The 25,428-nt window shown below is 33.7% G+C and overlaps 4 protein-coding genes and 1 long non-coding RNA gene across 14 annotated transcripts; all 5 read right to left on the bottom strand.

Moving 5' to 3' along the window:
* Positions 1-62: 62 nt before the first annotated feature.
* Positions 63-619, bottom strand: LOC105435901. The gene is made up of 2 exons (XR_969864.2): positions 431-619; positions 63-334 (listed from the first exon to the last, which is right to left on the bottom strand). It is a non-coding gene; the product is annotated as an uncharacterized LOC105435901 (long non-coding RNA).
* A 1,049-nt stretch (positions 620-1,668) lies between these two features.
* LOC101219486 (mitogen-activated protein kinase kinase kinase 5) lies at positions 1,669-7,724 on the bottom strand. Of its 4 annotated transcripts, XM_011659547.2 has the most exons (12): positions 6,983-7,715; positions 6,379-6,572; positions 5,757-6,285; positions 5,571-5,658; positions 4,726-4,788; positions 4,471-4,634; positions 4,175-4,250; positions 3,650-3,709; positions 3,368-3,493; positions 2,695-2,904; positions 2,512-2,612; positions 1,669-2,393 (listed from the first exon to the last, which is right to left on the bottom strand). In XM_011659547.2, the coding sequence occupies exons 1-12, from the start codon at positions 7,483-7,485 to the stop codon at positions 2,198-2,200; spliced, it is 2,310 nt and encodes a 769-aa protein (XP_011657849.1). In that variant the 5' UTR covers positions 7,486-7,715; the 3' UTR covers positions 1,669-2,197. The 4 variants fall into 4 exon arrangements, with proteins under 4 accessions (XP_011657849.1, XP_011657850.1, XP_031743967.1 ...); XM_011659548.2 differs by having other exon boundaries at positions 1,669-2,349; positions 5,757-6,572; positions 6,983-7,724; XM_031888107.1 differs by having other exon boundaries at positions 2,719-2,904; positions 5,757-6,572; positions 6,983-7,723.
* A 2,403-nt stretch (positions 7,725-10,127) lies between these two features.
* On the bottom strand, positions 10,128-15,239 carry LOC101218692 (protein misato homolog 1). 7 transcript variants are annotated; one of them, XM_031888040.1, is made up of 12 exons: positions 14,989-15,224; positions 14,855-14,944; positions 14,605-14,681; positions 14,320-14,421; positions 13,870-13,915; positions 13,657-13,732; positions 12,746-13,094; positions 11,735-11,987; positions 11,392-11,634; positions 11,190-11,309; positions 10,553-10,999; positions 10,128-10,399 (listed from the first exon to the last, which is right to left on the bottom strand). In XM_031888040.1, the coding sequence occupies exons 3-11, from the start codon at positions 14,674-14,676 to the stop codon at positions 10,554-10,556; spliced, it is 1,707 nt and encodes a 568-aa protein (XP_031743900.1). In that variant the 5' UTR covers positions 14,677-14,681; positions 14,855-14,944; positions 14,989-15,224; the 3' UTR covers positions 10,128-10,399; position 10,553. The 7 variants fall into 7 exon arrangements, with proteins under 7 accessions (XP_031743900.1, XP_004141925.1, XP_031743901.1 ...); XM_004141877.3 differs by having other exon boundaries at positions 14,855-15,239; XM_031888041.1 differs by having other exon boundaries at positions 13,657-13,723; positions 14,855-15,239.
* Positions 15,240-17,367: 2,128 nt separating this feature from the next.
* LOC101218926 (transcription factor HHO5) lies at positions 17,368-19,615 on the bottom strand. The gene is made up of 5 exons (XM_004141878.3): positions 19,088-19,615; positions 18,790-18,998; positions 18,293-18,686; positions 18,119-18,195; positions 17,368-18,015 (listed from the first exon to the last, which is right to left on the bottom strand). The coding sequence occupies exons 1-5, from the start codon at positions 19,284-19,286 to the stop codon at positions 17,788-17,790; spliced, it is 1,107 nt and encodes a 368-aa protein (XP_004141926.1). The 5' UTR covers positions 19,287-19,615; the 3' UTR covers positions 17,368-17,787.
* A 4,342-nt stretch (positions 19,616-23,957) lies between these two features.
* Positions 23,958-25,425, bottom strand: LOC101219723 (ervatamin-B). The gene is made up of 3 exons (XM_011660177.2): positions 24,935-25,425; positions 24,574-24,806; positions 23,958-24,468 (listed from the first exon to the last, which is right to left on the bottom strand). The coding sequence occupies exons 1-3, from the start codon at positions 25,395-25,397 to the stop codon at positions 24,109-24,111; spliced, it is 1,056 nt and encodes a 351-aa protein (XP_011658479.1). The 5' UTR covers positions 25,398-25,425; the 3' UTR covers positions 23,958-24,108.
* Between the last annotated feature and the right edge of the window lie 3 nt (positions 25,426-25,428).

Raw genomic sequence — 25,428 nt, 5'->3', positions numbered from 1 at the left:
AGAACCATAAGTCATAACTCAAATTTGACGATACATCTCTAAAAGAAAATAGCTGAACACAATTTCAAAAGTCACTAGCTCAATAAATTTATTTCTAGCAGTAAAGAAAAACAAACAAGAAGAGTTTGGTATACAAGATTTTTGATTTGTATAATGAAGCAAGGGTAAGGTGAATATATTATATGAAAGGAAAGAGAAATATATGGAGAAGAGAGTGAGAGATGAAGTACAAAGTTAAAAAGACAGATTTGTTGACCATCTCTAACAATCACAATCATCCCAACAGCACAAGTAACCAAACCAGCATTCCGAGCAATCATAACAGCAAGAACAACTGTTACAGCAAAACCACAATAAAACAACAATTAAAAATTCAATCCTGCAATCAAAACCAAACTTTCAATTAAACTAGAATAGAAACATTAATTACCACTCATTCACAGCTTTATCTTGATCATCTTCAAGGTTCCTAGAAACTTGTATGGCCTGCGGAGCCTCCATATCTTCCTTCTCTCTGTTTCTTTCTTTTCTTTCTGCGCCTATCTATGTGTGGAAATTAGAAATATTATAGTATAGAATTGGGTTTGTAATGGAATGATGGAACTTTCACGTGCTACTCTACAAAACCACTCTCTTTTGGACCAATTGAGTTGAAAAGTGTATGTTGCTAAAATTCAAAAAGGAACAAAACCCAAAAACGCAACTTTGCATTGTATGATTGGTTGGACAATAATGAGTACACCACATCGTAGCTGGACTTTCAAGAATTCAATGAAAAGAACGTTCAACTTCGCTTCTTTTTGCCACCAGCTTTTTTTATTTTTTGAACAACATAGAGTAGAGTGTTTGTCAGGTAATAAATAGTATTGCATAGTTATTCATTAGTTATGATCCATATTATTTCTCAACTTTTTTTTACTTGCTTATAATTATTATTGTTTGATTGTCGAACTAAAATATTTTACATCTAAACACGTAATATTATTATTTAAATTCAAACAATTTATATTTCAACCACAGACAATTATAATCTAAACTATAATAACTAATTTCTTATCTCAAATCGTCGTTATATTAGACGGAAAAAGAAAAGAAAAGAAGGGTGAGAGGAAAGAGAGGTTGCAATTTTTTTGTTTTAAGTCTTAGTGACTTTATATCTATTTTATTTGGTTAAACATTTGGGAGATTCGTTTTTAATTTTGAGACTGATTTGACACCAATTCAAAACTTTAAAAACTAAAAAGTGGAATTTAACTATTTTTTGTATAGTATTTATTATTTTAACTTAAAAATACCAAGTTTTATAGTGGATAATGAATTTTTAAACTAATATTTGGATTCCTTTCTTCAAATGACAAACCTTTTATAGGTGTCCACTTTGGTTATTGACACCTCTTCCCGTAAGCAATCATTGTTGTTCCTTGTAAGTAAATTTTGTAAATGCAAAATCATAAACTATCCTTCTTATCAATTGGATACAGAACATGAACACGTATACACAGATTAATGTGATTTAGAATCTAAATCTACATTAAACTCATACAAAGCTTCTACCAAATGGATGAAGAAAAACATTACACATGAGAGAACAAAATATTGAAATGGGATTTAAATTTAGTTTTAAATGTTGCCATCAAACAATTTTTAGCAACATCTTTTAATGGCAAGTTTTTTTGGAATGAAGATCGAAAACATGTACAGAAGTGGGGAAAATGATCACAAGGTGTTTTTCTTTAGAATGAAAGCTAAGAAAAATACCATGGAACAACTGTTGGACCCATATGATTCCATTATCATACCCCTCCTCTAATATCTACAAATTCAGTTTGAAATTGTATCATATGGAACACAATGGAAGTGGTGATTTTCCCACGCCAACACCAAAGAATGATCAGTGGATGTCGTCATTACTGAAGCTCTAAAATGGAAAAAACAGCATACAAAATTGTTTCTCATCTCCCATTATGGAGAAGACTTCCAGTATATCAAAAGGAGACAAAAACCTATATGAGTAAGTGGCAATCTGTGCCAGAAACTCACCCACTAGATGCAGCATCTGAATCTAGCTTCTCCTTATGAAGCTGACTTTTCCCCCGATACTTTACCACCCCTGCTAAACGCTCGTCGATTGGAGATACGAGCAAAGCTGAGGGCAAGTCTGGCACAAGCACTTTCTTTCCCTCCCATCCATGGGCTATCATATTAATGTATGGTTCTTCCTATTGATTTGATTTACAATATCAGCTGCATTTGTAGGGGAACCATAATGATGCGCATTGGGAACCGAGCGCAGAGGAGACACCATTGGAAGAGCTTCAAGGGTAGAACGGGGGGAATAACGAGACATTACTGTTAAGTCAGAGGTTTCATGATGAGATAGTGGGCCAATCACACTGGGAAAGAACAAAACGATAGTTCATGAAACTAGAGTCGAGCAGAGAATTAAAATGAATGCATTCATGGTCCAATTACAAATGAGAACTGAAGAATAAGAGAAAAAGTAACTCTTACTTATCGGCCGCTAACTTTCCCTTGGAATTTTGTGGGCTTGGAAGCATGGAAGACTGATCAGATTTACTTGAATATTGTTTACTTGGGCTATAACATTTATCCTGACATCATAAACCACATTGTCATGAAAAATGACGAGTTAAATAGGGTGGAAGGAGGATATAGCATCTATTTTATGTTTACCATCAAACTTGCTCCAGCAACAACCTGAGAGCAAGATGAAGCATCTGTATACTGCAAGTTTTTCATGAACGGATGTTCAAGCAGCATGGCAGCGGTCGGCCTCTCTGCAGGATTTCTTTGAAAGCAACATTTTAAGAAATCTCTCGCTTCGTATGACAATGATTCAGGCATTGGTGGGGTATCTTTCATGACTTTAAACATAGCTGCAGCCTGTATTAACAGATGGACTTGTAAACACCAACCAAATAGTAAAATCTACTAGACTCATGAAAAATAGCTACCAATTATGAGTTCAACATGCAAATGAATTGCTCTGTTATGTCATCAATGTCTTTTCTACGCTATAACAACAGTTACAGGATAGAGGTGCACTTCCTAATGTTACACATATACCTTCTCTAGGTGTGAGGACAGAGGAATGGGATAAGGTAATATGCTATAAGTACCAAATAAATTTTTGGATTTTAAAACAAGTATCATTATTCAACTTTTCAAGTCCCATCCTGTATTGCAAGTTTGCAACTAGGCAACCAACATATCTAGGTGGTTGGTGATGCAGAAATAGGTGTTCTTCTACCTATCAACTTTCATCAAATGGCGTCTGAGTGGAAAGATTAAAATTCTATCTGAATTGATGCAGCTACATGTACATGCCCAGTTATCCAACACTTACCCCTTCATACTCACTCCAAGGTGGTTTGCCAGTGAACATTTCTATAATAGTGCAACCAAGGCTCCAAATATCAACTGCTAGGGCTAGATCGGGGGTGTTATCTTTCTGCATCACAGACAGAAGGAGCTGCAGGGAAAACACAAATCTCAATCAAAATTCTCATCACGAAAAAGTCAATCCAACTAAATAAAGACATATAATCAACCTAACATGTCAAGTGATCGCTGTCAATAAGAGAAAGCATAAGCCATGAACCCATCTAATTTAGGAGCAAAAAGATACCTCAGGAGCCATCCAATATGGACTTCCCTTCAAAGAAAGATCAGCAACTTGTCCTGTAAGCTGCAGAGATATATATATCAGCATCGTTCATGTCTAGTTTAGAAAGAAAGAGAAAAGTTTCATCTCCTAGAGCAATTCAACCTGGCAGCAAAGGAAACTCACACTAATGCTGTTAATCATGCAGAAGCATGACTCTTTTTCTCCAAACTTCAGAGTTTAGACTGTGACTGATACTAACGCTGAGAGTGCCTAGACACTAACAATACACAAATTGAAATACCTATTAACCTAAAGTGAACAGAATGTAACAAATAAAGTTCTTTTTCTCGACTGTTGTAAACATCAAGAATTAAGGCCCCGAATAAAAAAGAAAAAGAAAAGTTGACCATGAAAAATAAAGTACACCAAATCTATAAAGATCAGTGTCATTAATGTGTTAAAATGTATGCATGGATATACTTCGAAAAACACACAAAAAGAAAAGTGAAACAGTTGAAGGTACTTAGCATACAAAGTCAAACTTACGTGTTTAGCCATTCCAAAGTCAGCAAGCTTGACAACCCCACAAGAATCTACCAGCAAATTAGCACCTTTAATGTCCCTGCATCAATGAAAAATGAAGTCTCCAAATAGATATAACATATAAAGTAAAAACATAGAATAAAATTACAGATTGTTGTTAGTAATTATTTCTTCCAAGATTCTAGAATTTAAATAGTTAAGTATTTCTTTCTTATTATCGATAGAATATTTATGGTCATCTTGGTTTTACATGTCGACCTTAAAACTTTATCAATCACGTCAATACATATATTACCAACCTGTGTATTGTCTTTGTGCTGTGCAAGTAGGCCAACCCTGAGAGGATGTGTCGAGTAAAATTTCGAACAACAGATTCTGTCATAGCTCCACAATGTTCACGAACATATTTATTAATTGAACCAGGATGTACATACTCCAGGTATATATATAATCGATCGTCAATCTACAGCCACCAGAGTAATAATTATATTTAGTTAAAAGATAATAAAAGTGAACAACTTTAAAATGTCGTAACATACACAATCAGTACTTACAATATCACTACCATAGTATTGAACAATATTTGGATGCTTTAGCTGGCTCAGAAGTTTGATCTCCTGTGACAGTTAGAAGAAGAGAGGTAACAATGAAAAAGATCAAATTTCATCCTACCGTCAAAGGACAAATTTCAATCTGTGGCATTTTAAAATAGCAGAACATTAACTCCATTTGGATGATGAATGTTGATGTGGCAGCATTTAAGGATAACATGAGCCAATTAAATTCTGCCTTGATAAAAAAAATAAAGCATAAATTACAGAGTTTTTTTTATCATTTTAAATAACAGATTTTAGCAAGTTGTCACTCTGACAGATAAGCAGAACTTCAAATTTTCAAAGAGACTCATGATTGGCTAATGCCAAATAATACGAAAAAAAAATTAACAAAACAAACACCTATATCCTGGTGAGATTAGTCCATTAAGTTTCCTATTTAGCAGTAAATCTCGTAGGTGGGATAATTTCTAAGGCACGACTAGTAAACAAAAATACAGAGTCATACAACATTAGGAACTACTAGATTCATTCAACTGTTAATCCCACCACGTGTATCACTGGCACTGAAAAAACAAAGTATAATACATTTTTTATTTCAATTATCACTAAGCTAAACAAATAGATCAAGCATCTCAAAAAATTAGTTTTGCTACTGTACTCTAAACATGTTTACCAGCTTAAACAAGAATTTGTTAGCCAAAAGTTAACAATTGAAAGGACAGCCTACGATCATGTCAGATAGATGCTCCAAACGCAAAGGTACGTGAAGAAAAAAACCAAAAAAAGAATGGAAATGAGCACATTACTCAGTTTACCAAACCTCGAATAAACTATGAAATTACCTGTTCTAATTGCTTTATAGATTCAGCTGACTTTGGATCGTCGTGAAATAGTTCAACTTCCTTCATTGCACATAAAGCTCCATTTTGTCTTCGGGGAGTTAAAAGGAAGAAAAATAAAAGGAAAAAGAAAGTCAGACCAAATAAGCCAATGACAACAACAGATGATGCCAGTGAAACTAATATTACCTGTTGCTAGCAACATACACACTTCCAAATGTGCCCCGACCAATAAGCTTTCCTTTCTGCCATTGATTTTTCATTGAGATTGATTCGCTCTTAGTGTTAGCTTGTGAAATTGGGGTTGATGGTGATGCCATCGGGGTTGACGGTAGAGCCATCGAGCATGATGCCGAAGGTATTGAATGTGATGGTGAAGACACAGGGGGTGATGATAGATTGATGGAGGTTGGTGCTGAAGCCATTGTTGGGATTGACGCTGAAGGCATTGGCACTCCAGGAGGAAGAGGCAAAGGGTGGACACTGACATGACCAGAACCCTCACGGCGCATAGCATGTGTTTCATGGGAAATCTTGGCGTGCAATGGAGATGTAGGTCCTGTTGGACTTCTGGGATCTAGGTGGGGACTTTTACCTCTTGGGCTATGCATGGGAGAACTCTCAGTACTAAGAGTAGAGCAATCAAAGAATGCAGGAGGAACCCCCCGCATCATTGCCGAGGATGGCAGCTCAGGTGCAGACCAGACGTGATTTCCAACTGGAGCAGCCACACAAGGGAAATTTGGCAGCTCAGGTGCAGACCAACCTTGATTTCCTACTGGAGACATATAATGGAAATTTGAAATGTTACCCGAAATATTTCTTTGAGGACTAGGTGTAGGACTTGTATAAGGACTAGTAGGAGCACTCCTACTAGGAACATCAATCCAAAAACCATTCCGAGAATTTTCGGGATATCTCCTTGCATCCTGATTCGCCCTACCTGACAACCTTGCTTCAATCTGACCTTCTTTCTTATGTCTTTCCCCCACAGAATCAGATACACTGGTTTTGTAAGATAAAGAGCAAGTGTTGGTCATAAAAACAAAAATAAAGTAATGATAGAAACACAGAACACCATACAACATCAACATTGTGCAAACAACAAAGCTTACCAATAACACCACACCGTACCACACCCTCAACAAACAATAATGAGACAAGAAGCATATAACTAATTAATTAGAACATTCACTTCTACCACTTTTACAAAAAAAAAAAAAAAAAAAAAAAAATTAAAATCCTTCGACTTTTTAAAACATCAAATTCACTAATAAGCAAGAGAACACAAGAGAGAGAGAGACAAAACAGAGTGGTTAAGAATCTAAAAAAAGGTTTAAACACCCATGGTTGCTTCGACATAAAAACAGAGATATCAAAGTCATAAAACAACATATTCCTTCCAATGAGGCTACCTTTTAATGGAAGCGTTAGGGGAGATTCCACCCCCAATCTTCTGAGGGGGTGCATTTCTATCTCTATCTACATCACGTTCATCCCCGGCGCGTCCACGCGAACCTTTGGGCGATGGAAGAGGGCAATCACCCTCTCCCCCAGCAGAATTGGAAGTGGAGATCCTTTCACGAGGCTGAAATAAGGGAGAAACCTCAGGGAGTGGTAAGGGAACAGCAGGGTGATCAGAGGTGCTGGGTGATCGCGACAAAGAGACAGGTTCAGGCGCAGTATCAGACCATTTAGCCAAAGAAGAATCGACGTGTTCACGTCCACTTAAGTTACGAAGCTTCCTATGGCGGGAATACCTAGAGGCACCAAAACGCCAAACAATTCCCCGGTAGTTATTTTCAGCAGAACCTCGAGTAGTAGATCTTCGGGTGGGAGAATCACCACCGCCAGTTGTAGAACCCGGAAGCCTCACCATTGAAGAAGGGGTAAAGGAGATATTACGCAGCCAACGCATGGTGAACAATCAATCATTGTAAAGCAAAATGTATCATGAAATGGAAATGGAATTAAGGAAGAAGAAGGAGAAGAAGAAGAAGAAGAAAGAAAGAGAAAAGGAGAGTGATTGTAGAGAAGAAAAAAGAAGAAGGCGGTTTGAAACGTCCCAGCATACCAAACGGAAGGGATGTCAGCATTTGAGAGGTTAAAAATACAAAAGCCTTTTTGGTGTTTGTTTGTGGAACAAAGTCAAAAACTCCTTTAAACACATTTCTAACGTTATATTCCAACAATTTTTGTCTATTCTGTTTGCCTTCTTTTTATGTATAAAACTAATTTTTACATTATAATCTCTCTGTACCATTTTCTTTTCAAGTTGTCAGTCAATGTCAACCCTAAACCCTCAACATCCTTCAACCCAACTTCTATCATCTCCATAACAACCTGTATAACTATTTCTTTTCCAAATTCAATTTTAGGGATTCCACTCTCACTTTTCTTCTTATCATTTACATCAAATTACAACTTTTATCTTTCATAATCCCTACTCTATCCACTGTCTACTATCAAACTTTTACCAAATTAATTCTAATTATAAACTTTCTTTTTTACTTATTCCAAATCATACCATTTACTTTTCTATTTTTTCTATAAATTAATAATAATATTACAAAACCCAATAATTATTCAATTATAATTCCACTGCTAAATACATAAAATACAACCCCATTTTCAAATAGAGCTTCCATAGTTTTGAATGTTTTGTTATAAATATTCAATTTCGTCATTACACCATCAATTTTTACTGATATATTCAACGAACATTGATTTTCAAATTTGTAAATGAGAGAGCGGACACTTTAAATCTTTAAATCTTTATTAACGTAGGTTTTATAAGTATATCTTTAAAGTTTAAACTAGATGAGAAAAGATAATAATAAAATTGGTTTGACTGAGTTAGAAAGTTTTAAAAGGTAAAATAAACATAATTAATTAAAGAAGAAGAAGAGAAAAAAAAAAAAAGATGAGTTAGGCATGAATAAGAAAATGGTATTAATAGGTTAAATGTAAGGAGGTGAAGTAAAAACAAAACCATTTGGGTAGAAGTAATTGGGGAATAAAATGAAGTTGGTTGACCGTACATTATAGTGGACTTTGCCGGCACATGCATTTTCATTTCAATTATCTTCTAAACTCAACTTCCTTAATTAAGATTATTTAACAAAAACACACTTCATTATGTTCATTGATCATATCTTTATTATTCAAATATAACCCCCTTTTTCTTTAATCTAATACAATCCCTATCTGTTCTTGTAACTTATAAAACACAATTATATTAGAAGGTTTTGAATACCCGATACCTTTAATATTATTATGAATATATTGAGGATCTTTTAGATTTCTTTTTATATTAGTTTTAATAAAACAGTCTTAATCAATAACGTCTAATTATAAAAATATAATACATATTTATTTATTTATTTATTTATTTATTGTTGGTGGATAAAAAAATATGACTAATTATTGGGCTATAAGGAGTTGACGATTGACCAAATGAAGATTAAATTTGTTTTGTGAATTATAAACACATATTTCATGTTTTAAATGTGTAAATGAATTTGATTTTTGTAGGAATAAAAGTAACTTTTTCAAAGTGCGAAAAAAAAGATTAAAATTGAAATTAAATTAGTGCATAAAATAATGTAGAAGGATTAAGGGGCAATTAAGTGGGGGAAATTAGTGGGATCGGGTTTAGGGGAATTGGAAAAAGTGTGGGCCGTCCTCCACGTGGCTACCAACTCAGTGTTGTTTATAAGCAATAATTAAGAAGTTAAATGAAAGTGGTAAAATATAATATAATATGGAGTCTCATAAATGTGAGTATGTGAGTGTTTTGTTTGTTGAAAGGAAGAAGAATGAAAAGGATGGAGAAAAAGTCCAACTCCAGCTTCCTCCAATCATATTCACAAACATAATTTCAAACTCAAAAACATTAATAATGCTTAATTATATTTAGAAAAAAGAGAAGGAAATTAGAAACGTAATAGACCTATATTTACTTTCAACAAACTCTAGTCTTTGTCTTCTGGTCTACACCCTTTCATTTTATTCTATCATTATAATTGCTTTCATCATAATTTCATATACCTCTCTAACAAAACCTATCATATTAAAATTCCAACTTCAAAATTGGCCAACATTCATCTAATGATTCTTTCTTCCCAATTTTTCAACATTCATCTTCGACACAATACATTTTCAAAAATGTGTTTCTTTTACATTTGGTTAGAGGCCAAAATCTTGAACCGTGTTCAAATAACTCAAACAACGTAGACTATTCAATTCAAAATGTATCTATTGAATAGTATTAGTTTTGTTGTTGGATTGGGTTGCATGTTCGGATTCGTTAAAAAGAATGTATTGATCTAACTCAACTCAACTCGAATTACACACATGTTTCTTTTGTCAAAGGTTGATTGATTTGTGAATTTTAATATTTTTCTTTTAGAATTGTTATCATATTTGTCTTTGCTTTACATTTGTATTAAATATCATAGATATTTGATATTATATAATTAAATTTCTTTAAAAAAAATAGTTATTAATGATGTGTTCTTAATAAATTTATGTATTTAATTTAAGATTAGCAAGAAAAAATAAGCTATAACCTGAGAATCCAATCCAACCCACGTACCCCTAAAAAAACAATACTGCATCCAGCAATGTGGCGTACAAGAAAACATTTAATTTTATGTTTATGTCTACATCTTTAAACATTGCTAGACAAATAAACAACAAACTCACTACACCATTATAAAAGACAGAAATATCAAAGAAAGACGCAACTATAACTATTACCTGTATTCCAACCAAAACAGCAGGCAGCTTGACATTTGACTTGACTTTTCTTGATGCCCTTTTACAAATCCCTAGCCACAAGAATAAGAACAATCACATTAAAAACCCATATCGTCACGTTCATTTCATCATTCTGAGTTTGATTATAAATCAAACACACACAACTTTTTTAAAGTGATTCTCACAAGTTTCTACATTTTCAATTGTATAACAGTTATACTTACTTCAATCAGAATCTGATGAAGATAGCGAATGTGGATTTAGCGCCAAAACCATTTTTGAAAGTGATTCTCCCATGTCTTCTAATTCCTCTCTTCCGAACCCCCAACTCCTAAGCAATGGGGTTGCAGATGATCCTTGTACTCCATGTCTAAGAAGATTTGTTAATCTTCTCTCTATAAATGGCAGTACAGCATTGCTAGAACGTAGCCGAGCTGCCATGGGGATGGAATACACGTCAAGGGATCCCCTTGTTGAAACACCTGAGATTGGAGTAGCCAACAATTGACCATGTTGGCCAACTAGGTTTCCAAAGATTGAAGGAAAAGGCAATGGTACAGGCAGAGGACATTGAGCTGCTGATAGATGGCAGAGCATTGGTCTTACTGTTTCACCTTCATAAGCAGCGCTAATTTGATCCTTTAATTCAGAGACTGAAGCCCGGTCCCCTCCTGAAGAGGAGAAAGTTGAGTAAGAACAGTAAAACGTCAACATTTTATTTCCATTACATTGAGACATATAACATATTTTCCATATTTTCCTTCTAAACAAGATAATTTTGACGGCATCTTCTATTGCAGAACCAGTATCTTGACTAAACATTATAAAAAATACCTGGCGATAATTTAATGTACTACATACCTGATTCAAACACTCCGTGGGCAGTCATGGACTCCAATGCCAACAAATCTTCTGCATCTTCTTTTACCTCTGGTGTCAACGGTTGCAAACTTCCCAACAAAGATTGGCCCAAATGTTTCTCTGTAGTACAGATTGCAGAAACCTATGACCAATGATGAAAAGCTCTTTTCTGCAAGTTAGAAAGCCATGGAAGAGTACATACCCAAGAGAGTGGGCGCTGGCATTGCAACATCCAAAATGGCCACCATGTTTTGCCTACCTTGCCCTGCTAACATACGTACCATGTCATTGACATGAACTGCACCAGAAACATAACATGAATCTGTGGTCGGCCCCTGGGCTTCCATTCGAAAAGGAAGACCAATGGAGTGTAAAGCAGCAGCATATACAGCACTACAGTGATAAGGCTTCTGGTCATCAATGCAGAGATGGGTGGCAGCTTTGCCTTGATAAAGGTAAAGATGATTATTAATATTATATCAGAGAATAATGAAGGAAAAAAGTATGATAAGCAAGAAAAATTTTGCAGCCACAGTGGCACATACTTCTGTTCAAACTTGGCAAACCAACTGGCACATAGAGCTGACAGAAAGATGATAGTCTCGCAAATGAAATTGCGTCGTGGAGATCTCTAGAAATTATCTGCTTCTTATTTTCACGAAGCACGTTAGAAGAACTAGGACTTCGAACACTGTAAAGTAAAACTGGGGTGTTTGAATATTCATCTGCAACACTCTCAAGAAAATCCCCAGCTACTGCTGAAAATCCTCCCGAGTCATCAACTATGAACTGAAACCCCTATAAGCATCAACAAAAGGCCATTACTAAACAAGGAATATAATTTCAACCATCCTAGCACAAATTTTGTACTAAAGGTCCCATCATATCGGGGTGTAAATAATTCCACTGTAATAGAGACCCAGTGACATATAAAAATGAAGTACCACTGTTTAATATATGATCACAATACTAACAGACATAGTACATCAGTATAATTTGTAAGAGTCAAAGTTCAATTCTAAGTCATATAAAGTGTACTTGTGGATTCAAAGCCCACCCTTGAACACCATGGAAAAAGAGAAGATAAAAGCAAAGTAGAACACATGATTTTCCCAATGGCAATGGCTTCCTCAACAGATATATCCATTCCTTTCATTAAAAAGGGGGAATATATATATATAATGCCCATTACATTGCTAAGAACAATATCGCAAGGAAAAGGTACCTAGAGTATCTATGCATAGTTTTAAACCTTCAAATTCATCCTAAACAGTGTCCTAAAAATTCTAGGAGATTCCACAATTTGATCATATAACATCCACAGGGATGAATAGTTTACACATGTCGTAATTACAGAGAGAAAAGAAAGGATTACATTCCATTAAGGTGATTAAAAATTCAAAATCTTCAACAAAACAAAGGGATGGTGCATACAATGCATGAAAACAGTTACCAGTGAGGAAGAAAGGGAAGTTTGGGGCGCTAGGGAATCTGAAGAAGAAAATAAAGAAACCATTTGGTACATTTCAATTAAAATTATTTCTAGTAACACATACTTGGATATGGTCACATTCCTCCACAAAAAAACGAAGCCTTTCATCAATATCTTCACCTTGCAAACTCCAAGAGAAAGATTCTTTTCCAATTCCATAATTGTCGAACTCCTGAGCATCCACCCAGGATCCAACAAATTGATACAAACTTTGAGGGTGATAGTGAACCTTAGAGAAGTCTGTCCAAAAGGTGACATCACTTTCTAGACATTCAATAATATCTTTATCCTCAATTTCTCCTCGACCACTATTTTTACCATCCACCAAGTTCTCTTGCTCTTCTTCAGATAAACTTTGCAAGAATAAGTTTTTCTTACATGGTTCAGTATAATGAGTGGCAACACTACCACGCCTGCAGAAAGAAAATACACATTCAATTTCTTCAAGCCATAAAATTATTTCAAGATTACACTACCAAATTAGAAGTCATTGAAGCTTTCAAATACATAAAGTTCACAAATCAGATGGTGCATTACTGGATCCAAGAAACAAAATTTTGACCTAGATCAATGCTATGCTGAACTAGAAAGTTATAAACTAAGTGCAAACACAAAATTGGGAAATTTTACAGGGTTTTGGAGTTGTTGGCTCATCAGACTGCAACTGTAAATATCAAGAAAGTCAATTCATATTGTACAAATGCCTTTAAAAATCAGAACTTTTTGTCTTACATTAATATACATCTATCAACACGCTGATATGAGCATAAGAGTAACGTAAACCATCTATCTAGGAGCTTCTACAGTTAGCCAGAGAGAGAAATTGGGATAAAAAAAATCTCCCACTCCAACTTTTAGGTGTAGAGTTGAACAAATGGGAATTCATAAATAATATATGCATGTACATTAATGTTCTGGTGGGTGTATCTAAATGTGAGGGAAGGAAAATTTTCTCTTCAATAATGAAAATCTCACCATGTGACAGTATCAGATGGCGTATCCACATCATCATTATATAGAGTGCCACGTGCACTTACTGATCCTAAGCCTCCTACATATTATAACTCAATCAGAGGGCTGGGTTGCGACTCAAAATTGTATTAGCATCATACAACTTATTTAATATCTAGGAAGCATAAAATTACTTTATGATAAACTTGCTCCCATGTATTGTTTACAGAAAGATACCTTTAAAGCCAACTGAAACTAGGCGTGGAGTATATGTAAGTACACCCTGCAAATTATTTAGAGGAAAAAAAAATGAAACAGATGGACAAATTACAGAAAATCAGCTCATTTAGTGAAGAAAGTTAATTTTAGCTAAAAAAGAAAACCTAGCACAAATATGCAACAACTTAGGGGTGTACAGTTGGTTAGGAAAATACTATCATCAATTTAAAGAATAAGAAGCAAGCATCAATTGTTAAAGACAATATAAACTCAACTCGAAAGTACTTTGTTAAAACGAAGCTTTTAACCAATGCATGAAATAATATATTCAGTTACATTAGATTAACTAAAAGAAGAGGTTTAAATATTAAATGTTAAATCTTCCGTCAGTGAGTTTACCACAATGTGCGACGTGAAGTAACAACTCTATAACTTTCTTCATTTACACCATAATATAAAATAATCCACCTGTTGTGTCTCACCAGAACGGTAGAGTACGTCCATATTAAGATGTTGATTCTTAAACACAGCATCTCCAAGAGGGTCCGCAGCCAAGCCAATCAACTCATCCTTCCATCAAGATCAAGGAAAAGAAAATAAATACGAATTTCAAAATCCCAATGGTTAGAGTCCAATCAATCGTACAAGTAATATAACTTGAAGAAGAAGATTTACTAATTACCAGTTTCAATTCCACCAATGCTCACAAGACACAGAGTGGAAGAGAAAATGGCAATACGGGAATGGCTCTACCTGAAAGTTCCAGAAATGAGAACCAACGAAGTTCGCAAATTCTCCAACTTGAACAGTCACGAGTTCCCTCATAGTTCCTGCCACAAAGAAATTGAATCAGAGAAATGGGTGAAAAACTCCATGCCTTAGGAACATTAAGTGAAGGTACTGGAGCATTTAAGAATGCCACTATTCTATAACGGAGTATTCAAGACTGATATAAGTATAAAGACGTGTTCAGGAAAAAGAAACGGAACGGAAGTTTTCTCACCTGCGAGCACGGAGTGATTTTCACACCAATTTCTCGTCTACTTTAAGATGATAATAGAAGAGAAGATGACGGCTGGAGAAGAAGTAGAGCAAGTGATAAGCAGTGGTGGGTACTTGGGAAACCAAGTGCAGAGCGTTTTCAAGCAGGGGATAGCCAGAATTAGGGCAAAAAGAATAATTTTTACGGAAGCTTCCGTGGTTGAAGGAAAGTACCAGCCCCTTCGCTGCCGTCGTTAGGTATTGGCCGGCACCGTCGCCGTTGCAAGGTTTCAGCGTTAATAGAGAGAGAGAACACCCGTGCGTGCGGGATGCAGTGACGAAAGAGGAGGTCGAAATTAGGGATTTTTTTTTTTTTTGTGGCAAAATAGACCTCGGGTAAATTTTGTTTTTTATCTCTATACTTCGTCGCCAACTTGAAATTTTAGATAATGATAGTTGCAAAATAATTCAGTACAGTACATACTAACATTTTAAAACAAATGCATTATAAGCTTTCCATTGTCAAGTCGATCACACCATTAGAAAATTAAATTTTGTTAATGTCATTCTGTTATGATCATTTCTTTGGTGAAAAAATGTATTTTATCCCTACATGTATTTCAATTTGATATCAAATTAAAATTAAATACAAAATATTATTATCATCTAATTTATCAACTAGTTAACTTAGTTTACATGAACAAAATTCTATTTTCTTAAATTTATACTATTAACTCCAAATTTTAAGATTTGATTCTCACTTCACCTACATTTAACAACCATCAAAAGAATAGCATCAACAAATTAAACAATAACTCAATTTTGAGTCATATCAATTACTAAAGTGCGCTTGTCATTTTGTGGTAGGAAAGAAAAGTTGGAAAATTAAATTAAATAAGTTTTAGGAAGGAATGAGGTTCTCCCTTTCCTAAAGGAATTTTTGAAGATATATTTGTACTTTCCTTCCTAAATTCAGGCAAAGAATCAAGTACCAAGTAGTGAAAGTTTTTTTTTTTTTTTAGTAATATGATTGAGCTAATTACAGTACTTTCCAATTTAATTATGATGCTTATGGAAATCAAAATCACTTAATACATATTATTGACAAAACTCTCCTAACTGTACATCATATCTCACTTAAAAAGCTGCTAAAAAAATTGAGTTATCAAAGGTTTACCTACGAACATAAAGGAGTTGTTGGTTTGGTCCTCACCAACTTATAGTTAGTTTGAGACTCCATTATAATTATTGGTATTTCTAATTACTATATCCTTACAAAATTACTATTTCAAATTATTATATTAAAGTATACAATTTTCTATTATGACTGAAATACTATACCTTACCTAACTCAAACTATTATAACCAACTCTTCCAAATTTTTTGTTTAGTTTTTACAATAAAATAATTTTCTTATCTTGATTCTACATATAAATTGAGTTGATGGAATACATAATGCACGTGAAGAAAAAGTGATGATATACTATGTTGTCAAACAACTTGACCAAAAGTAAAGCAAACACTCTTGATCAAAAAAGTTAGAAATTCCAATTTTCACTTCTCTCAAATTGTTTACTTACACCTTTTTTTATTTTTTTTAAAAAAAAGAAAAGAAGTAAAAACAAATGGATGAGGGTTGAACTTTCTATACCTTACTCTTCAAGTTGTAAGCATCTTGTCTCAATATCTAAAATAAGATTTGACCACGTGGCTAATATACACATCTTGTTGTTCCCTTTCTCTCTTTCTATTCAATTTTTTACTACCCCACTTGCCTTTGTCTACCCACTATATCATTATCAGTATTAGTTTCATACACATTCATATACTTCTAAATCTCCAAATTTGTTCCCTCCTTTTTACTCTAAATTTTAGGATTAAATAAAGTTGTAAGCTGTAGCAATGACATCAAAGTGTGAGTGGAGTTAATATGATGAATATGAGAATTAAGAGTGTAGAGATGAAACCCAGTCTTTAAGAAAATTCATCTCAGTTGCACTGTTACCCCCTCCAAGTCTTTTCTTCTTCCATTGATGCTAAGAGAAAAAAAAAAAAAGCCAAAAATCTCTCTTCATGTTTCTCCATTGCTTTTATTTATGCGATGATGCTATATTCCATTAACAAATTGGAGAAGAAGATGCCACCCACGTGCTTGGCAAGTGCTCATCCACCACATGCTTAGTTGATAACATGGTGAGAATCCACGTGAGAAGCAGCTTCTCTTATCAACTAATCTTCAATGGAGCAGAGCCCTTCTCTGTTTTGTCAGTCCCACTCTCTTCTTTCTCAAAATATTATCTTTTAACACACAATTGTATAAACATGAACATAACTTCCCATAACAAACTTTCTCTATCGCTTGTTACTTTAAAATATATCATATATATTTAAGTGCACTCCAAAGAGTTCCTTAGGTAGATGTTATCGAACGGTACCTTTTACTCTCTGACTTAGATTTTTAAATTTGAATCCTCACCCTAAAATAAAACATGTATAGCATAGCATAATAAGAATGAATGGAACGAGGACTGAACAGACTATAATATTGTTATTCATTAGATGAGGTTTGTTTAGATGGATTTGAGACAGAAGATTGTAATGTCTTGTTATTTCCTACAATACAATTGCATTGATGAGAGGCCAATACGCCCATCTCCACCAACATTGAAAAAAGTTGCAAAAAAAAAAAAAAAAAAACTTCCTCTTCAAAAAGATCAGTTTTTTCTTATAAAGTTACATGCTCATCATCCAATACGCCTTAACTTACTACTACTACTACACATTTAACAAAGAAAAAAACAAATAACTTTGTAAGTTACAATTATACCTTATTCTTTTGTGTCTACAAAATCAGAAATTTCAGATTCCCCATTTTGTATCCATTTCTCTGCAAAACTTGTCGGAACTGAAAAACGCCCATTTCATTTCATTTGTTTTTTTCTTCTTTTCAATTCCTCACATATCTCCATGTTTCTGAATTCTTCCTTTCCAACTATGACCGTCCGATTTCGCATCTTCTTCCACTTCCATACTTTCCCCTTCTGTTGTCGACAGAGCTTTTCCAGACCCACCGCCGTGGAGTGGCCCATCTGGGGATCCCGCGTGTGTTACACTTGTTTTTAACTCGTTCTCGCCGCTTGAACCTTCCGCCGGTGACAATTTTCGAACGTGAAGTCTGTATTTCTGTTTCCATCAAGATTTACACAAGTTTGCGATTAGACTTTCGGAATTTAAAACGAACCCGGAAATTGTTTGTGTTTTTTTGTTTTTGTTTTATTAATCGTACTTGTAAATGGCTTTTCACTTCATCGTTGGTGAGGCCGTCCACTTGCATCAATTCCCTTATCTGTTTTGGTGTTGCCACTGCGGAATTGAAATAGATCGATTAATTGATTCTCAGGATTTAAAGTTTTCCAAATGGATCAGAATTGAGTGATTGTGTTGTTCTTCTTTTTTTTACCTTGAGATCCGCCGAGTCGATGTAGTGCGTCGACAAAACGCCGGTGGAGCTCCGGCGACCAGCACCGTCTTTGTTTCCTTATAGTCTGTTGCTGTTGGGATAATTTTGGCTGTCCTTTCATTTGTCCCGCCGGTGAAGATAGCCCAGAAACAGCAGCTCTGCCGTTCCGTCCACCGTTGCCGCCGTTCTTGACGGTCAAATTAACAGGAAAAGGATCGGAGATTGGGGTCATTAGAGTAAGTTTAGGGACTTCGGAAAACGCTACATCTTCTTTTGTGGCTCTTTTTACAAAATTGCTTTGATCTTTGAACAATTCGAATGCTCTTCGTCTTTTTGCACAATTCCAATTTTCAATTGGGGTCTGTGGTACAGACCGATCGTCTTCATCCCCATTCTGTAATTAAAGGTATTTAAATTTAATCCCGAAAAAAGAAAAAGCCTCCATTCAACTAAAAAAGATGAAAAATTTTAAGAATTAAATCTGTGTCAAAAGTTACCAAGTTGATAGTTGATTTGGGGTCTGAGATTTCATCATCAACAAAATTGAAATTGGTACTCCACAACTGAGCGGAACTCAACCACTTGCTGGTCTTCCTCTTCAGGTTGTCCTCATCAGTTTGATCAGAAACTGGGTTGGATGGGATAAAGTCTTGAATCACCGGCTGATCCTTGAACTGCAACACCTCCTCTTTCAATCTCAAAATAGCTGCAAACCCAGGAATGGAAAGGTAAAAGAAAAAAAAGCGGAAAGGCATATTGTAAAATGAGATGAGAATTCGAAAAGAAAGCACCCACCGTCTTGCAAGAGAAGAACACAGAGAGGAAGCTCTCGTTTAAAAGCATCGATCTTCCTCATTTCATCTTCCAATCTTTTGAGATAATCATCAAGCTTGGATCGCTTAGTAAAGGAATCGGAGATGGAGGAAAGTTGAAGAAGAATTTGGGGAATGGTTTTGGGAGAGAAGTCCAAAGACAAATCTAAGGAGAGTTCCATAGTGAGGTATAAGTAGAGGGTTGGGAATCAGTGGTGGGTGAGTAGAATTGTGTGAATGTTAATCTCAAACATTTGAAAAAGAGAGAAAAGAGAGAATAGACAGAGAAAGAGAGATGGGGAGAGTGTGTTATTTATAAAGAGGCGGAGATTCAGGAGGGTGAAGATTCGATGAAGGAAGAGGGGAGGTTTGGTGTGTTTAGAGACGAAATCGGGTCGTCGCATCTAAGGACAATAAATAGGGGAGTGGAAGTGGAAATGGAAATGGAATGCCTTTGGTCGAGTTGCCGAGTCCTCCTGCTGCTCTTCGAATCTTTGGATTCCATTACATCCTAATCACGCCGCGAATTGTTTACACTCTTTCTTTTCTTTTTCTTTTCTTTTTTACACTCTCTGTTTTTAATTAATTAATTAAATGAATGAATGAAGTAGCCAGGGGGAGCCACGAGCCAAAAAGAAAATGGTTTCTAGTAGATTCTTGGGTGGGTGGGTTCGCCAACACAGGAATCGTGGGCCCAAAGCAATGGTGTCTCTCACCTACACGTAATTTTATCTTTCATTTCATCCCTGTTTTCATTCTTTACGCCTTCCCTATTACTATTTACCACACTCTCATCCCTTCCTTTCACTTTTTATTTCCCTAACTCACTTTTACTCTTCACTTAATACTATTTCCCACACACTTCCAAATATTACACTCACCATTTCTATTATCAATATAACTATTAGATTTAAGTATTAGCAAATATAACAGTACTTTTTAAAAATTGTAAATACTTCAACTCTATCATCAATCATACAACCATATTGCTAATAGACTTTACTATATTTATAATTTTTTAAAATGTTTGGTAATTTAGCATATATATATATAGCTTGGTTGGATGAGGTAATTTTAGAGATTCAAGAATGTCTTTTTTTTTTATATAATTACAAAGGTGGGAGATTTAATCTTGTGACTTTAAAGATATAATAGATGACAATATTAACCATATTTTAACTGTTCAATAATATTTTAAAAATGAATTATTAACAATTTTAGAAAAAGTATATGAATGAAAATTTTTAAAAGTTGATTTTAGAAAATTAACAATAATGACATTTTATTTTTTATTTTCTTTTTCGGTTCGTGTGCATTGTTTTAGGAGACACTCCCAAACAAACAAAAATTATAATAATTAAGTTTATAGAACAAATATTTATTATTTGCACATTTATCATAATAGATTTAATAAATTAGGCCTATACCACTAACTTTAATTTTAGTTTTGCAAAAAATGTCAAAACCCAAATCAAATTTAGATTTGAAAATGAAAAATTACAAACTTATCCTCACGATGTGTTTCACGAATACACTTTAAATTAGTTTGATATACACATAAATGCTCCATTGATAAGTTTGATACATTTGATTCACTATTAATAAACTTGTTATGGTTCACTAGTACACTTAACGAATTTGATACGCTTGATACATATGATATGTTTGATACACTTGATGTCATGTATATACACTTTAGTAATCTTCATTGATACACTCAATTGATTAAATAAGTTATATACTTGAAGTCATGTTTGATACACTATTGATTTACACTTGTAAACTTGAGTGATATGTATACTTGAATAATGATTCATTTTACTAATTATATTGTGAATATGGCTTAAACTAAGTTTGGAGAAGAAATACGTTGAAGGGTAGTTTGGGAATAGTAATGAAAAACGTTTTCCATAATGAAAATTTTGTCATATTTATTTGGGCATAGGAGGTTCAGGTTATGATATAAAGTGAGAATATATATTGGAAAGGATGATGGATGGTTGGAACTAGAAAGGATGTAAATGATGATTAAACTGAACTTGAATAAATTTCTTTAAATAATAATGTTTATATTCTATTTTTGCCTTTTGTCTCTATGCAAAGAAATGGCTATACATGATGTTGAAACACAAAAGAAAGCTAGCTAGGGGATAACTTTTTATTACTTCACGTAACCATTATTTAATTGGTAAAAATATTTATTATCAATCGCCCTTTTTTTTATTATTATTATTACTATTCTTTGTTGGTGTTGAACAACTTCAAAATGAGTATTTAGTGTTTTAGGGAATGATGAATTTATTTGAATGATATGATTTATATATATATAAAAATGTATGGAGGCACTCAGTTGGTATAGTTAAATTAAAAAGAAAAAAGAGTAGATAATGCATATAATTTAGAAAGAGTTTTAAGATTCTATAACAATTTTGAGAAAATGAAATAGAAAAGAGAAAAAGAAAAGGAATGGTGGAAAATGGTTTGGTTGATTCATTGAGTTAAAAAAGTATGGCTCAACATTTTGTGGGGGAGATTAGAGAGAGAGAGAGGATGGTGACATCGAGTAAGATATGGGCACGTGGAATAAGGGCATTTTTTGTATAAAAAAAAAAAAGATAAACGGTTGGATTGGGTGCTGGTGTATTGTAAGGACCCAGTACGATCTTCCTTTTTTGGATTCGTACTTGATTCCTTGTCTCTGATGCTCACACGTGTCCTTGATAAAAGAATTGGAAGGAACGAAGAGATGAGGTATGTTGTGCATTCATTGGCTGTGGTTACTGCCGCACAACACATGCTAAAAGATGCTTTTTTTTCTTTCTTCTTCTTCTTCTTCTTCTTCTAATTCTTCTTCTCCTTCTTCCTCTTCTTCTTTTTATACTAAATAATCACAACCGCTCACAACACTCCAATCACTATCCTTTTTTTTCTCTCTTTTCTTTTCTTTTCAGATTTTCTGTATGAATTTTAAATTTGATTCTTTATATTATTTCTGTTCCTCCTCCATTATTATTCCCTTCTTCTTCTCAGTTCCCTGTCCTCAGGTAAAAGTATGCATACGGCAGTAAAAATCACAACTAACTGCTCTCCCTCATTCTCACTTTTCTTTTACCATATTTTAACTGAGTTTTATTCTAATTTATAAGTAAAGTATAGTAAGAATTAAAATATGGGAATTAAATGTAGAGCAACATACTCAAATATATCTTAATCACATTCAACTACGGCTTCTATTGGTCCATTTTCTCTATCAAATTGTACTAAAAATAATCAAGATAAAAAGTTATTAAGTGCAGTATTATTTAGATTGGTTCTGTTTCAATGTTCTTTTTTCTCTTCAATTACCTATATTATTTATGAAAAGTTTAAGAAAAATAATTCAGAAGTTTAATTAGCCATTTACATTATTAATAAAAAAAAAAAGTTAGGAATTAAAGATTTTCAAAGGTTAATTTTAAATCTGCGTTTTTTTTTTTTTTTTTATAGTTTTTCAATGGATATGATTTTACTAATTATTTTGTTTTTAATAAGGGTTTAGTATTTTTAGGATAAAATATGAAAGTAAACATAAAGATAATGAAGCTATTTTAAAAAGGATTTAGAGTCCATGTTTCAAAATTTAAGATTATATTAAAAAAGAACTCAATTTATTTTTAAAATGGTAGCCAAATATTGTTTTGTATTATGAAATATAAATTGAGAGTGTGGAGGGACAGTGAAATTTCCCAAATTTATAATCAATTTTGATATTAGGGCTATGTGCTTTGTTTGTATGCTTACCAATTGAACTCAATTTTTTATCTCCCAAATTAAATTAGAATGAGATTTATACCATTAGTGTTTATGTTTGACAAATGTCTTTACCCAAAAAATAGTAAAATAAGTTATAACAATTAAGTCCATGACACACAAAAATGACAAAAATGAAGAATTACTCACACATCATCAATAAATCGGATGGAATCAAAAGCATATGCTCTTCCATACCCACCAATCGTTATTCATGGTCTTACCCATTCGTTTTGCAGTCACCGTCACTCAACCAACCAATTTGGCTCTCACCGTTACTCAACCAACCAATTGAACGATTGTACGACACTAAAATGACAAAAACGAAGGTAAAATGTCACAAAAGTCCTTGTTACTAATAGGTAAAATGTCACGAATGCTCTTATTAATGATACACCTATTGATACACTGCATATACATAGTATTCTTCACTTATACTATTGATTGATTAAATGTATTTGATATGCTTTAAGTCCTACTTATACACTTGATATACTATTGATATACATTTGTAAACTTGATTCATAAACTTGATAATGATTAATTTTACTAACAATACATAATTCATATACAACATAAAATTTTAAAAAATGAAAATCACAAGTAAGTATATTAACCAACTAATGCATATAAGACAACATAAGTATATTACAACATAACAAAGTAAAACCATAAAAAAATAAAACAAAATCACTTGGAACTCAAAATAAACTCAAAATCACAAATGAAGTTAAATTAGGATTAAGACAATCAATATTATATTTCATATTGCAATTAGGATTAAGACAATCAACAACTATTGTATTATATTCCATAGTGCAATTAGAATTAAGACATAAAATATTGTATTATATTCCATAGTGCAATTAGAATTAAGACAGAAAATAAAATAAACGGAAATAAGTTATTGAATGGTAGTTTAGAAATAATAACAAATTTAGGATGGAAAGAAAATTTTGCCATATTTACAAAATTCTAAAATAATGTTATAATTGTTATATCATATTCTGAAAATGTTATTTTATGCAATTTTACATAAAAATAATTAAGAATAAAACTACAACTAATCAAATATCAATACGTTATTCATTTATATATGAATTGCTACACTGATGACGAAAAAGCAAAAATGCATTATTTTCAAAATTAGCAAATGAATAAAAACGTAGCTAGCTACCTCAATTCTATTGAGAGGCTAAATTAAAAGGAGGAATTCTAGTACTTGACGGGATAGGCAGGTTGCATTGCCATTCCACATACACCTTGTGGAGAATGTGCTCCTCGCTGCATCTTCATATAACCATTCATTCCCCACCTATGTCCATATTGGTTCCTTATTATCCAATAATCTCCATCTTCATCCGTTCCATACCCAACTACCACTACCGTGTGATCAATGTTAAATCCACAAAAGTCATTTTCCGTAAACATTCCACCACCGTAAAATTTAAAGTCACTTCCACCTGACGCTATGGCCACTGCTACCGGTTGGTGTGCCACTGCTTTCATCAAAGCATACTCATTGTTTCGAGGTACATTCTCGTATCCATCAATTCTCACCCTCTTATTGCGGCCCTATTAATGAAATATCAAACACAACACACATAATTATATTATGAATAATTCAATTATAAAATAAATTTAGATAGTTTAATTAGAATTATATTGGTTTCAACTCACTCCTCGTCTACGACAATATCCATTTCCTTCGTAATACGGATAGTTATCCTCAATTGTAACCCCATCGTTATCCATCATGAACTCAAATGCGGAGTTATAGAATCCTCCACGACAACCACCGTCTCTATAATCACAATCCAACACCTCTTCCTCTGAAAGAGATACTAACTCATTTGTTTTTATTTGGTGAATAGATTCCACTGCAGCCACAGCAGCAAATGCCCAACAACTTCCTGCCGAACACATAACACATAATTATAATTATTTAGGCGTTAGAAAAGAACTCTAAATTAAAACATAATTATTAGTAGTAGAAAAGAACTCTAAATTAAAACATAATTATTAGTAGAAGACATATTACCACATCTGCCTTGATTTTTTATGGCATTCACAGCTCCTTTTTTCCTCCAATCTATAGAAGATGGAATATTATTTGCATGTTCATACATGAATCCACCTATACGACCACCGGTAGCTTCTATTTTCTTGGCATGTAAGTCTTTGTAGTAAGTAATATTGGAACTATACATGTTCCTAAACTCATCATCAGACATATCAGCAAATTGGTTGAGCTTCAATTTTAATGACTTTCCCATTAGATTCACTTTGAACACATGTTTTGCATTATTTTTGAACACCTTAAAACGGTTGTGCATCTCATTCGCATTCCTTGAGATTCTATGGTGGCTACTCCATCTCTTGTAGAGTTGCATTAGACTCTTTTCAGATTCAAAATCCTTTCTTTCCAATTCAAAGCTCTCACATATGTTACACGAGAAAGCAACCAAAACAAGAGGAACAATAAGAAATTTCATGACGGTCATAGTGGAAAAAATTGAGTAATAGGATGAATTA

Source organism: Cucumis sativus, chromosome 6 (genome assembly GCF_000004075.3).
Source record: "Cucumis sativus cultivar 9930 chromosome 6, Cucumber_9930_V3, whole genome shotgun sequence".
NCBI classification, from domain to species: Eukaryota; Viridiplantae; Streptophyta; class Magnoliopsida; order Cucurbitales; family Cucurbitaceae; genus Cucumis; species Cucumis sativus.
This window is presented reverse-complemented; position numbering and strand designations above follow the sequence as displayed.